General features: G+C 35.5%; 2 protein-coding genes across 34 annotated transcripts in view; one reads left to right on the top strand and one right to left on the bottom strand.

The window, feature by feature from the left end:
- Positions 1 to 15,235, bottom strand: part of CLSTN2 (calsyntenin 2) — a 313,998-nt gene that overhangs the window by 35,710 nt on the left and 263,053 nt on the right. The gene's annotated exons all lie outside the window — the stretch shown is intronic.
- The window catches only part of LOC146543612 (uncharacterized), a 234,386-nt gene that overhangs the window by 204,073 nt on the left and 15,078 nt on the right, over positions 1 to 15,235 (top strand). For 16 of the 32 annotated variants that reach the window (XR_014885620.1, XR_014885624.1, XR_014885621.1 and 13 more), the window contains 2 exons: positions 7,818 to 7,930; positions 11,804 to 15,228. Coding sequence is in view for 3 of the 32 variants with exons in the window: in XM_085233263.1 (XP_085089389.1) it covers positions 7,876 to 7,930 (55 nt within the window). In the remaining 29 variants the exon portion in view is untranslated. The other 16 variants (XR_014885644.1, XR_014885637.1, XR_014885641.1 and 13 more) reach the window with 7 other exon arrangements.

The following is a 15,235-nucleotide window of genomic DNA, read 5'->3' as shown; positions in this document are numbered from 1 at the left end:
TTGAAAAGCAGTAGCCACAGTTACACTGTACTTTCAAGGTGAGGATATCAGTGTCAAATCTCACAAGAATTTCTGAACAGGACAACCGGAGATTACTGCAAGACTGCCACATTTTGTTTGCTAGCTGAATCAGTGCCTCTGAAGACAGAAGCCTAGTGTGCAAATACCAACACACATCCAACTCTTTTTTTTCCTTTATCTTTCAGATTTAAAAGTTCAAATAAACAGGTCACAGCAAATTGAAAGGACAGGGCTATGTTTTTAGAAATAAAGCAATAGTTACAGTCATGCTGCTTTCAGTTCTGCAGATACTAGTTCTGATGTATTAAGAAACTGAAGTGCTTGAATGCAGATATCCTTGCTGTTTTCACAGATGCAAGCAGAAAAGTGACATTTAAGCATAAAGCTGCCCTTGGTCAGGTTACATGCTATTTCCTGCAATATCTGCCCTTTGGAAGCAAAAGCTAATGTTTTGTTCCAGAAGACACTTAAACAAGAACTTAATAACTTCTATTTCAAATGGATACATTTATTACTGCAGACATCACAGATCCACAGCAAGAGATAAATGCAGCAAAGTGGCTGCTGGAGTCTTCCTGGTGTAAGCAACAGACAGCACAAATATTTTCTGAAGGTTAAATGAGCTGAAACCAAAATTGAAAGTAAATAAATTGGAAGACTGAAAACTTTATCGAAGAAACAGCAATTGTGAATATGATATGCAGTTCTGTCTTTCAAGTTAAAACAGCTCACCAAGTGTCCTGACCTGATCATTAGACTGTGATTCATCATAGCCCCACTTCCCAGCCTTTTTATATAAAACAAAATAAATGATGTGCCTGAGTTAAGAGACCTTGTGTGATAAAAATGACAGGGGTTAATATTTCACATTTTTCAGAGAACCACCTCAGAGCATTTCTTTCTTGTAACCTTAAGCTGCATCAGTTGGAACATGCCAACTACTGTTAAATGAGAGCAAGCAATCCTTGTATTTAAGGATAGAGCATTTTAACATGGCGACAACAAACATTTGTGGCCATCATATACATAAAAAGCATTGCATTGTGTAGCTGGTCTGATTATTCTAGTGACTGACCAATAAGGCAGTGACATTTTTCTAGAGAAACACTGTCTGGAAACACAAGATTGCACAGTCGCCACAACTTAAGAATCCAACAGTGGATCTCCAGTGCTTCCAAGAAAAATGCATACCTCCTGCTGCAGATAGTCCACAGTCAACAAATTACTCAATTTTTTCTGATACATTTTGGAACATAAGATACAGCAATTACAGACAGCTTGATAAACTCTTCAAACCATTACTTGTGTGTTTGTGAGTTGTTCCTTAAACTTCAACACTTAAATACAAGGTGTTTTTTTTTTTTTTAATGAGAATTTAGGCATTTAAAATCTCAGCTTCCTTACTGATTTGAAAAGCACAGAAGCTCCTAGGTTATTAATTCTCATATGATTGCAATACAGCTTGGGTACTCAGATACAAAATATAATCCCCTGACATGTCTTCAAGAACCTGTACTGACTCCCAGCATTAAAACAAACTTTCTACAAGAGGGCAACAGAATTATTTAAGAAACTCTGGAATAAATCACAGCCACTCAACAGCAGGTACTATTTGCATAACCAACAAAATTAGAAATAAATAATTGTGGAGCGTAATTTGTTATGCTATTATTTCAGACACCTTCTTCACCTTGTTAACATAGAATGCCAATATTTTCCGAGCGCATTCCACAGCAGCAACAGAATGTAATGATGGCAGTGAAGCAATGGAAGTAAAATAATAAAATACACTAGCTTGGCAAATAAAGAAATTGTAGACATCTCAAGTAAGAACTTTATTTAAAAAAAACAGTCTAATTTGCAAAGCTATCCTAATGAGATAAAATTACAGATAAATAAGCTTGGCTTTTGAAGACTGCTGGATTGCTAAACTGGTCTAATCTCTTCATCGTTTCAGTCTGTCTCTAAACATATTAATCATATTATGGTCAATTAACCATCTTAATGTCTCAGTGATGACTATAAACCATTACACTGGAATATGGTTTTATGAAATAGAGAAAAACAGATATAACAGTGTGTGAAGAAAGTTTCTTAAGACATGAAAGCTCTCAGTTTTTTTCTCCTTTATATTGGAATGCTTAGGAATGGACTGAAATCAAGCTACTCTGGTCTGAGAAGCACATGGCAGTCAGAAAGAGTTCCTTAGTCTGGAAAGCATTTCTTTTATGACTTTATACATAAGGACCAGATATGCACACATGAGAACATGCCCTTTACAGCTCAGAGACGTTTTTTAGCCTTGGTTAGCTTACCTGGGGCATCTGTTTGACTAGATACACAGAGAACCTGTACTTCAAGAAGTGCCCCAGCACCTTGGATCAACAGCAAACATTCACAATCCTCTGAGTAGCTTCCGAAAAGCCCCTTTTGTTTTTATATTTTTGCCAGTTATATTCAGCAGACAAGAAGTTCAGCCACATGAAGAGCTGCACATATCCTGCCAGTGCTACTTAGTGCCTGTTTTGGGTCTATTCCTTTAGAGTTGAGAAAGTAGTTATTATTTCCATTCCATTTATCAAGTGTATGAAGCTTTATTTTAAGTTTATATTCCTTTCATAGAAAGATTAGATAATCTGTATTTATATCATTTTTGATAAGAAGTAGAAGTCTGGATAGTCTCAAGAAGACAACAATCTGTGCATTTATTTCAGATCTGCTTCAGATTTTGTATTAGAATCCCAAATTATTCGTTTAATTCAATCATGGCATTCTGTTGTGAACATACTTTAGAGATAAATGAGAAAATTAAACAAGCAAACAAAAAAACCCACAAAGTGAACAGAATGGAAAATTTAAAAATGCTATAATGCTTTCAACCTCACTGGCATGCTTTCCCATTTTTTTCCTCTCACTGTCATTAGGGTAGTATCAGCATAGCAATACATGCTCTGAGTTAACTAAGCTGCATTCTCTGACTGAATTTTCCATGTCAGGTATTTGCAAGCAGCAACAGAGGAATTTATTTGCTAGGTTACAACCTCATTCTTACATTTCTGATACGCTGCCATCTCATCTGATGTATTCTATTTTTTCACCTACAGCATTTAATTTATTATAATACCTTAAATACTGACTGATACAAAATCAAAGATATTACTACCACTGGAGTCTTTGGAGTTTTTGTCCTGTCCCCCTTCTCAGTTTTGTCTTGCTAACACATTGCTCACAACCTGGTCAGCTGACTGCCTCAGGACCTTTCACTCACACATGGATTATGGTTAATTCCAGTCTTAACAACAGATTCAAGTTTGAATAGTTTCAAAAGAATCTATTTGCCAAAGCAAATCCTAAGCTAGGTGAGAACATTGGTAGTGTTGTGGTGATGCTCACGTTCAAAAGTCAAATGCCACTGGAAACATTAATGGTGCTAGAGAACCTCCTCCAGGGGCCCTAAGTTGTACACCTGGACTGAAGAAGAGATGAGCTGCTGACAGTGACTTCTGTGCAAAAAAATTGAAAACAAGGTGGTTGGTTAAAGAGAGTGTTGCAGTCATTGATAACAGCTGGGCTGGTGAAACTAATCTGAGATCTGCTTTCATTTCTCTCAGCCTGGAGGTGTTTTAAGTCTGCTAACACAGAGCTTAACATATTGAAAGTGAATAAAAGACAGAAATTGCAAAAGTATTTAATTTTCCTTCTCCCATTTTCTTCTCATGGAGAAATTCTATGCGTTATTTCCATTAAACTTTTGGATTAATTAATTCATAATTGAATTCTTATCAACAGAGATGACATAAATTGGAAAAAAAAATTGCAGTGTTGTTTCTTCACCCTAGCCTTCCATAACATGAACCATCCTGCTTGAACTGATGAATGCGTGCTGGAATGTCACTCAAGGACATACTGACCACTGAGAATTGCAACTGTCTCTAAGATCATGGAGCACTTGACTAGCTGTCTTTTCTTCATTGCAGATGAATTCTGTGTCCCTTCGTTAGATTCATTTTCTGCTTTAGTGTTTCAACGAGTAAAAAATTTTACTTAGATCACTCTATACTGGATGAAGCTACTATAAGCATTGAAAGCAAAAATCTTACCACTGCTTTATGGATTTTTTTAAGGATTTTTTTTAAGGATGTCACTATAGAGTTGATGGGGTTATCATAATGAAAACTTTGTAAACACGTAGAGCTCACTGAGGATCTGTATTTTAAACTCATTCCATGAAAGAAGACAACAAATTCAGGGAATCTCCTTTTGATCATATGCTTTAGCATTGTCCATTTTGTTGTAGCATCCAGTTCTGAAAGCAGCTCCCCTGCTTCAAAGCATGGCATCTCTTACCCTTCTTCAGAGTACAGAACACAGATCATATTTGAATAGAGACAGAGATATTATTTTGAGTTTAAAAAGGAATACCACATCTTTCTTCCTATCTCCAAAATAATCCTTTCTGAAAAAGCCATGTAAAATTTTACAAATTTTGTCACTTGCCTTTTTTTTGGTGACATCGAATAAACATGAAATGGCTTCAGTGTTTCTGGATAGAAACAAGACAATATTTCTAAGCAATGTGCAGAAAGCACTGAACTGAATAAACAGAGAGCTCAAAGGTAGCAGATTTAAAGATTCTTCAGGACAGTTTCATTGCAGCTCTGACAAGGACTTAAGGAATCACATTAATGTAAGAACAAAAGAGTTGAAAAAGAAAACCAAGCTATTAATTTGGAAATGTGGCAGTGAATTTCCAGTCAAAGCTAAAACATCATGCTCATTTCCATAAGTTGATTTTTTTTTTCTCCAGAAAAATGTTGTACATTTACATATGTCAAATGAAAAGAAAACTTCCTAAGAGCTTTATGTAGTCTACTTATTATGCAGAAGGTTACTGAGTTTTGCATGAAGGTGTCCAAAGCTGAGCATAGACAAGGCTTTCTCCTGTCCCATTCTGGGGTCTGTAGCTTCTGTCTCTGAAAAACGAGAACTTGAAAAACATTGTTCAGTTAGTTTTCTACTGTTATATTAGAAATTCATTTAGAATTTTAACTGCTTTCCTGTTGTCAATTCTCATTCACAAACCAACACTATTACGGCACATTAGTCCGAGAAAAAAAAATAAGAAATTACCTTAGGGCATTGCTTTTGCTATAATTCCACTGCTCTCTTGACCTTTTTTAGTATGTATTTGCTTCAAAAAGCACAGCTATCTGCAAATACTGATTAATTGATATAGGGAAATATATTGCATAACTGACTTTTTCTCTCTTTTCTCATTGCTTATGAGAACCTTATGATTTGCCTTTTTTCTTTCTTTTTTTTTTTTTCCTTCCCATCACCGCAAGATACACTGCTATAAATATCCCAGTGTAGCCTGCAAGTATGTAATTCAGTATTCAGGATGTGCTTACTTCACTGGATACCTGGGATACATGTTTTGTAATACAATGAACACAAATATATTTCTGTTGTGAACATGCAGGCTTTACAGTCAAAATTTGCTTTCAAGTTGCCTTCTTCCTACAGTATAATCAGCAAACTTACTCATTTTGGGGAAAAGCTCTTGGAAATAAAAGCAAAGTGCAAACACAGACTAATCAAATTCATCTAGCAATATAATTGCTATGTCTTGTGGCATTATTTATTCTGCCCCAGTAATAGGCTGTTGCATTAGGCTTTATCTGCCTGTTCTCCCTCTGCCATTAAATTTTAACATCCAGGTATGTTGGTTTTATTTAATTTAGCACTGCAGAACTCAAAAGGATTTAAACATTTGAGGAAAAGGGTCAGTGTAATCGTGACCACTAAGTGGAGCTGTTCAGACTGCAAATAGCTCACAATTCCACAATACCCTAACAACTCCACAACCTCTTCAGAAAATTTTAAATAAAGCTCTACAATATTCACGTTACATACTGGGTTTTTAAAAAATCATCTCTTTGGGTTTCCACTTCTACATTTATTCTTTAGCAGCTGTTTCACATTACACTTTTTTCACTCTCTAAAATCAATATGCCCTGCTTTTGAACTGGCAATAACTAAAAGCATGTATGCACTTGTTAAGGCAGGATGGAAGAAAAATATACTCTGTGTATGAAAAAAAAAAAAGGAATCAATATATTCTCACAGTTTAAATTAATAGGCGATAGATTGTGAAGTGGAATCTCAACATTTACAAGTTCACTGCTTTTGTTTATAAGAATACTGTTGCAGACTCATCCTCCATATAAAAAATTGCAGTTTGGATCTTGAATAATCCTACTCAAATTTGATCACACAGCATCTCTGAAAAAGTTCTGACATTCTGACAGCTGGTGGCAGGCAGTGAAGGGAGAAAAATCCAACAGATTGCTTTGCTCTGGACTAGTGCTTTTATGCTATGAGACTTGAGCATCACCCCTCTTACAGCTGCTAGTGGTAATTTGTACTCCTATGTGAAGAAGCATTTCATAACTACTATCTGTACTGGCATTTGGGTTTCTCTAATACATTTGATGATGTTATGTCAGCTTCATATATGGGAGTAAATTTTGAAAATGAAATAAACATTTTTCTATATTTGTTTAAAATTTATTACTTAGAATCAGCTCTTAGAGACCTTAACACAGCATTTCTTCCAATATTTGCATTTTACTGCCATGTAATTCTGAAATTGTAAAGACATGCATAGACTGGTTGTAGAATAAAGGAGATTGAACTCTGTACAAATGAATCCTTTATTCCTTGAACCTCAGCTAAGTGTCAGAGGCACATTTACCAAAGAGGAGGTAAAAGAAAGACTGCTTTGCTCCTTATGCCAGTGTTAAGCAAGCTATTGCTTTTTCATAGGAATTTCAGTCAGGAAATTAGAATGCAGCTTGTATTCCATATCTTTGGTTGCATGTAATCTCCTAGGGGTTTATTAAGTTGGACAAGAGCCACAGAATTCTCAAGACTCCATGGTCAGCAGAGCAAGTCCAAACTTCTACATGAGGCACCAAATTTACATGCCACAGACAGACAACACGAAATCCAATCCAACCAACACCACCTCTAAAAGTTCTCTCCAAATGTCACTATGCTGGCACCTTATTTAGGAAGCTAAGCAAAGGAGAAGATATCATCCATGACTTTCTATTTTGAAAAAGAACAAAAAGTCAAGGGGAAGCTCCTCTTTGCCCTTTTCATCTTACTAATTTTAAAGCTAATGTAATTTACCACTGATTTTACAAAATGATATTTATGCATAACTTATGAAACAAGTTATTTCAATACAAACTATTCAGTACAAAGCACTGAGTATAAAACTAAGGGGTTTTCCGAAGCAGCCTGCTCAAATAAATGCTATATGCAAATAAGCACCTACCTGATTACTGTCCTTCCAAAGTCAGTTTTTCAAATCTTTGTTCACTTTCTGGCCCATGCTTTTTCTCCTGCTTAATATTTATACAATTTAGATACTTACTTTCTCTTAAAAATATATATATATCACAAAGTGTAGAAAACAACCATAAGATTTATTTGCTGCCCTTAAGAAGATATTGGTAGAGTATGTTAAAATACCTTCAACTCTCGTATTTATTATGCAGTATTGTTTACTGGACATGTCAAAGAGTAAAACCTGGATGTCCATTATATCATTTAGAACACTTGGTGAGGGAAGCACCATCCTTTAACAAATTTTAGCTACAGAGAAATACCTCAGGACAACTAATTGCTCACAAAACAATTCCTGAAAATACAGTTACATAACATGATTAAGTATTCTTTAGAGCTATTGATGTTCACATAACAAATGTACTGTTGCATTTTACCAGAAATGCCAATTTACCCTGCAGTGACAAATATAAGGAAGCCCTTTCCATCTCTCCTCAGCCTTTTTCCCTCTGCGTACATGCAAGAAGAATGGAAAAGCAAGCACTTAAAAGAGGTGAGTCTGCATTTCGTACCAGAGTTACAGAGGCAAGACGAATTTTAATCTTTGATTTTCCTGAGGTAAATGATGGAATGCAGCAGAAGTCTGTAGTGTATTTTATGTTGAGGTTTAAGAGAACAGCAAATGTCTTTCATCTAAAGAAGGGATGAACAAAAACACCGCAGTACGGTGGCAAATGGGGCAAGTACTTTATTACTGTGACTACGTTCCAATCTGAACTATGTATCAATTTAAAAGAGCCAAGTATACATCTGACTCTGAATTTTCCAATATTTATTATCTGGATTTGTCTAAACTACCTGCCCCATATGCTACAGGGGAGATGCTAATTGTAGCACTGACCTCTTTGCTAGATAGATTTCAGTCTCCTCTGTGCTACTGGCATACTGCCAGGCCAAGCAAATCCCTGTCTTTCACCACAGTATTCTTTGGTAATCAAAGTATCCACTCTATTACTGCTCTATTTAATGAAGTCAACTTTATTTCAACTGCATATGACATTGGAGTCATCTGGAACCAAACCATCAGAACATAAAAGCTGAAAGGAACTGTAAATTTCTATTCAATTGCTGAAGAAAAAGGTAAAAAAAAAAATGCAACAAAGCCAACAAAAAAGTACACAAATTAAAAGACATCTCATAGCTTCTCCTGATAAGATTTTTTTTTTTTTAATATTATTGCTAGTCCTTTTCCAGAACAATACTTTCAATTTTGAAATAAAACTGATTATTCACCTAGATTAAGCTGCCTCCTGTCTTATTCCAACAAGAGACTGGAGTACTGACTATATCTAAATAATTAACATTAAGACTGAGAGGGAAAAGATAAGACTGTGATGGAGGGGAAAGAATAAGTTAAAAACAATTCAGTAGTTCCATACTTCCTAATTTTCAGTTATAAACACGTATGCATGTATAGTTCATATAAACACACCTAGGCATACATACACAGAAGGCTTTGTTTCTTCTTGTTACAACCTACAGTCAAATAAATTTGAAAACAAGTTTGCAGAATAGTTATGGATTTCCAAGTATGTACAAATAAGAGAACATTATTGTTATGATGTCAACACGGTATAATCGGGAAAATGAATAAACCCCAGCTTGTAAAATCAATAAGAATATTTCCTTATACCAATCTGCAGTATCCTACCAGCAGTGAGACTCTTATTCTAATAGTAAAGACTTCACAGTGCTTTCACAGCTTGTATGAAAATAGATCAATTTAAAAACTACTTAAAAAAAAAAAGGAAACAATCCAAAGATAAACAAAAAGTGAACAAAGAGCATTCAAAAATACACACAAAAATTCTAAAAGCAAGTATTAAATAACTGAGACAAAAATGGAAAATAAATTATTGAAGTGAAACATAAATAAGAAAACTCTTTACTGTTAATTATAATATTAAATAAAATTGTTGATATTCCCTCAATTATAATAGAAAAGTCTTGCAAGTTAAGATAATGTGAAGCAATTTGTATAAGCTGTTAAAAAGACCACATAAGAAATAATTTTGATATCATGAAGTAACTCCTTGATTATTTCCCACTGGTAACTACATTTTTCCTGGTCATTATAGTTTATCTCCCTGTCCCTCTTGCCCTCAAGTTAACAAGTGCTGTGAATTTTGCTGAAGCTGATGTTCTGGATTGAGCCACCCCTCTCTGCAGTTGGACCGGGCTGTGGAAAGGGGGCAGTTGCAGCAGCAGCTGTTTCAGAAGCAATACTCCCTGCTCGTTAGGCTGTCAGAAATGACTGCCTAGTGAAGGAAACAACACTGATTTCAGCAGAAGTTAGCAAGCCAGGATAAGTAGGTCACTTAAATAAGGATTTATCAGCTTTCTATGGTATTATTTACAAATCTTTTTTTAAGGTTTCCATTTTGTTTGTACTTTTCTTCTAAGGTTCATTACTTTTATAGAGAGTTTCACTGAATAGTAACTCGGACCAGTAGTATCGTATTTTTTTCTTTTTTCTTTTCCTTCCCCTTTTTTCTAACATCACTTAAATCAATGAACTAAGTGCAGAAGAGTACCCAAATTTAAGTGGGCTCTAAGGTCAAAACCATACCCAGTATTCCAAGTGCCTGTCCAAATTAGTGATCTGAAAGGAGCATTCAAAACTGTTTTCATCATTCTGAAGGAAGAAGAGTCTACGAGATACCAAAATGTTAATTATACAAAAATGTCATTAGGCATCAGACTTTCTTCCTAGCATTTTATAAGGTGTTCCTTCAGCTGTGGCTAAAGAAGTTTGAAATCTTTAGACAAATAAAGTTCTTCCAAACATTCATTCATTGCTTTGTGCATTTTACACGGAAAAAGTTCCCAGAACAACATAAAACATGACATGGTAGAAAATTAAAACAAAAGAGCCACAGTAAATATTCAATATTCACTCAGCAAATCAGCATCCCAACAAGCTATGAGTACAAAGTTGGTTTTGTAGCTTAATTATGCATAGTTTTTTCCCTCAAACTAGTTTTTGAAACTATATACAGTAAATATTTGATACTCACAGGGTATCCATTTGAAGGCTTTTTGGATGCTCCTAACATTGCAGAACTTATGTAAATCTCAAAAGAACTACTCAAAATTTGTCAGTAGATCCCTAGCTGAATGATTCCACATCTCTTAAAATCCTGTATCCTTAATAGACAAACGAAAAAAATTGTAGGAGTACTCAGATGAATATATTTTTAATTACGTATTGCATCAACGTAGCAGGAAACTAAAAAGTGAGTATGTTATACATCTCTCAGTGTATATCAGAAGTAGGTATCGTCTGTCCACAGCTGAAGTAGGCAGTACCTGTCCAGCTTCTCATACCCTTCTATACCAAGACTCATCATGATCAGTTATATGCTTTTTGATCTGACTGGTGATATTTTTGACCATATGCTTTACAGATTTTTCTCTTCTGTCTTCATGGATAGTAAAAGTAGATATACAGGCTACAAGCTACTTGGGACAAGAGGAAGGAGCAATGGTTTTATTTACCCAATTTAGCTGTTAAATTTGAATGTTCATATTAAGTTAAGAGACTTTCAATTTCCTCAACTTTTACAGAGAATCTTCTTGTTAGGTGTTAAATCAACGTAAGTGTCTTGATCTTGGCTACAGTGATCTTAGCCTGATCTCACTACATCGGATGACAGCAACAAGTGTATTTACCATCTGCTTACATTAATTGTATAGTTAAAAAATTCAATTTCAGAAATAACATAGCTATGCACAGCTTTAAACAACTACACGATTTTACAATCACTTCAACAAAAAGGAAAAAAACATACCTGCATTAACTAAATGTCTATTAACTAAATAGACTATGTGCAGTCCTAACAATAACAACAAGCTTCTGCAGCTTCTCACTCTAATATAATGCTTATCTCAATTCTTCAAACTTATATGCATCTTAGTCAAATGCCAATAGGCAGCTTCAATGTGGCATTCTTCTGTTTGTAGCATTACTTCTGGGAAAATTCACAATCATACCTTCAGGTTACAGACAGCTAAGAGGTCTGTTCATTAGTAAACAACCTCTGTACACACTGCACATGCAGACTTAAATGTAGACTAATAGGAGGCCACTAACATTTCCGCTGCAATCCCTCCTCAGAAGTACACCAAAAATTTAGAGAAGCAGTTGTGGCAAATATGTTGCAAGAACAAACACTTTCTACATCTCTGGAGAAAACATACTAACGGATGTCACTAAAGTTAGGAAATCCAGGATCCATTTAAAATACTGTATACTGTGAAGACTATTACTAAGGCTCATAAATCTGTAAACAAACAAACATGAAGTGCCACATATAAAATGAATATATACTAAATTTTAAATCTTATTCATATTCTTCACTTTTAGCTAATTTGTGATGCTAGGTCAAGTGAAAAAATGGAAAAAGATACAGGAATCGCCAAACTCATTGCTACCCTATGTGTCCAGCTACCAACAGAAGTGAGTAAATGCTAGCTATAATTTAAACTTTATTTTAACAAGTACTTAAATCATGCTAGTCCACAAATCAGGAACATTTTATCTCCATTTCCATATTTGGAGAAGACTTAAATACATTTGAAAAATTCATGTTGAAAAGATGACTTCACTCTTTGTAAACAGTACTTTGGCAGTGGAAGCTTCTCCTATTACTAGAACCAGAAGAGAATCTAGAAAAGCAATATGAGGGCTGCTCTGAAAGTAATGCCTCCTATTTTATGATGCTGGCCCACATCATCCAGAGTTGGATATTGGTGGTACGGCAACAGAGGAGCAGAGGTTGAATCTTCTCACCAATATTCCATTACATTTTGCTGCTGTGACAGAGGTGCAGTCTAACAGAACGGTGTCTGACATGGAAGTGTGCATGAAGCAAAGGTATGTCACTGAATTCCTCCATGCAGAAAAAAATTGCATCTATTGGCATTCACTGATGCTTGCTGAACATTTATGAAGACCCAACAGTAGATGCGAGCACAGTGAGGCAGTGGGTGGTGCGTTTCAGCAGTGGTGACAGCAGTATGAAAGACAAGCTGTGTTCCAGACAGCCATGCAGATTTTTACAAGCATGGCATGAAGACTCTTGTTCATCATTGGTGAAAATGCTCAGCTAATGGTGGTGACCACACTGAAGAAAATGTCTTGTAGTTGAGAATTTGCTCTATCAGATAGAATTCAGAATGCTCTTCAGGCTTTACTTTTGGAGTAACCTACTTCTTTTAAAACCAAAGGTTAGCATTTTCATCGGGTCCTGTACATGTAGTATTTATGGACGAAAATAATTGTAATATTCCACCTCTATTAATTTGGGAATTTGAATTACACCTATTAATAAATTTATTCAAAAGATCATGCTACACATGTACTTTTTCAACAAATAGACTAAAAGCAGCAGAGGACACATACACACTGCTTCCAAAACATTTCCCATTTTAAAGGGGGGCTGTTACACTGATAATCTCTGTAAGGTGCTCTGAGATACAGCAGTGAGTATGACGTTTACTAATATTTACTCACAGACCACACATTCCACACAAGTTACTTATATGTACAAAACAATAAATGAAACTTTCAGGGATGAAGCACAGAACTTTGCCACTGAAATACAGCACATTCACTATCAGCATGGGTTTGTCCTTTGAAATCTATTGCTGCAGACACTGGGAAAGAATGAGGCATTATACCACCCGCCATGAATTGTTACAGATTGTCAGGCTCAATAAAATACTTCGTGGTCCTATCAGGGTTGGAAACTGTTTCTTTCTAAATGGAAAGAGCAATCAATAGTCTGAGGTGAATGCACTTCCTGATAATGAAAATGGTAACAAACTTCTTCAAAAAATGAAGTCGAATCAAGACTGAGTCAGAAGACAACAACAATAAGACTAAAACAATAACAACAAAAACCAACAGCCTAGCCAGAATATATATTGCAAGTTTAATTTTCCTCTGACAACTTTAAAGGTTTATATAACATTTCTGTTTGTTTATATTGCAGATATTGCATTATGATACGTCAGTATGACTTTCTTGTTGAACGCCTCTTAAATTCAAATAACAGAAAACAATATAAGTGTTACATAGCCTACATATGTATTTTTAAGCATCTAATATATATATAACCAGAGACTTAACAAATGCAAAAACTTAGGGAGATAATGCCTTTGAGAATTGATCATTAATTGATCTAAGCTTTTATGTTCAATTTTGAATTTTGACTAATTCCTTTACAAAGCATGAAGCTGTTTTGTTTCCAAAAGATCGTAGAACCACTTGAGCTGGAAGGGATTCTTAAAGGCCATCTGTTCCAACTGCCCTGCAGTGAACAGGGACACCTAGAGCTGCAACAGGCACTCAGAGTCTGGTCCAGCCTGACCTTGAACGTCTCCAAGGATGTGGCGTCCACCACCTCTCTGTGCCCTGTGCCAGTGCCTCAGCACCATTATTGTAAAAAAACTTCTTAGAACCACAGAATCATACAATCAAATCTGCTCTCTTTTAGTTTGAAACCATCTCCCCTTGCCCAATCACAACAGACCCTGCTGAAGTCTATTATCTTCTTTCTTATAGTCTCCCTTTGGACACACACATTGATCACGTATGCATCAATTAGAAGTGACCAAATATATGTGGAGTAGCTCATTCATTTACATGGAAGCCCAAATTGTACTAGTCTACATTATTACTATGTTCTTCATAAACATGATGTATAAGCAAAATTGAACATGTTTGTTTCAGCAAACTGCCTTTGAAAACTGTTAAAACAAGCCTTTGGTCTGTGAGCTTATTCCCACCTTGGGACAGAATATATCAGTAACTACGCTGTTTCACTTCTGAGACCCCATATTTCAGTCTACCCGGAATTTAAGCCACCTTCTGAGATCCCTGGAATCTGCCTTCTGCTGAGCTGATACATACAGGGATGCTATCTGTTCTGTATTTCTGTAAAGAGAACTTATTTTTAAATCCTTGGAGCATTTAGTAATAAGTATGACCCATAAAAGTGTCATAAACTACATACTGAAATAGTAAACTTGTCACTGAAATACACGTCCAACTAGCCTCTTGAAACATGTATTATGTGCTAGAAAACCAAGGAAACACTTTTCAGTATTACCAACATAATATTTTTTAGCTAATAATCTTAGAAGAAAGAGTAAGTGACCCTAAAACAAACAAAATCTTTATTATTTGCAATTACTATTCAAATATTAATACGCTGTTATTTAAAAAAAAAAAAAAAAAAAGTGACTGAAATACCAAAATTCATGTTAAAGGGTAAGTTTAAGTCAGGTATCAACTGCCTGCTGCTCCAAGGCCTGAGATTTCAAGTGGCTGAGAATTCTGGCCCTACTCCTGAAGGATATTCAATAACTCAGGATTTTTTTTCTCACTGAGAAAAGAGGCTGCACTAAGAAAAAAAGGAGGTAGGCTGTTACAGTTCAAAACAGGATGACATATTCTTCCCTTACTGTTGGTGTGTGAAGAAACACAATGCTTGTAATGCTCAGTTATGCAGTGATGTTTTAAAGGTGCAGAGCATGGTTAATGCAAACTGCAATCTGGAGACAAAGCAAACAGGTTGGTCATGGCTTGTTTGTTTTTGAGGTAAAACACCATGGTTCAGCTGCAAAAACGATTCTGAGAAGACCTCTTCTCTCCTCCTCCTCACACATTCCTACTTACATGCATCACTTGCTCTTTCAGACCAGAGCAGTGGACTGCTTGTACCTATTCCAACTCCACAGAAAGTACTATGTATAATTTTTCATTCATATGATGAATGTCTTAATATCTCAG

This window comes from Meleagris gallopavo, chromosome 11 (assembly GCF_905368555.1).
Source record: "Meleagris gallopavo chromosome 11, MGAL_WU_HG_1.1, whole genome shotgun sequence".
Lineage (NCBI taxonomy): Eukaryota > Metazoa > Chordata > Aves > Galliformes > Phasianidae > Meleagris > Meleagris gallopavo.
Note: the sequence above shows the minus strand (reverse complement) of the source record. Positions and strands in the feature narration are given on the sequence as shown.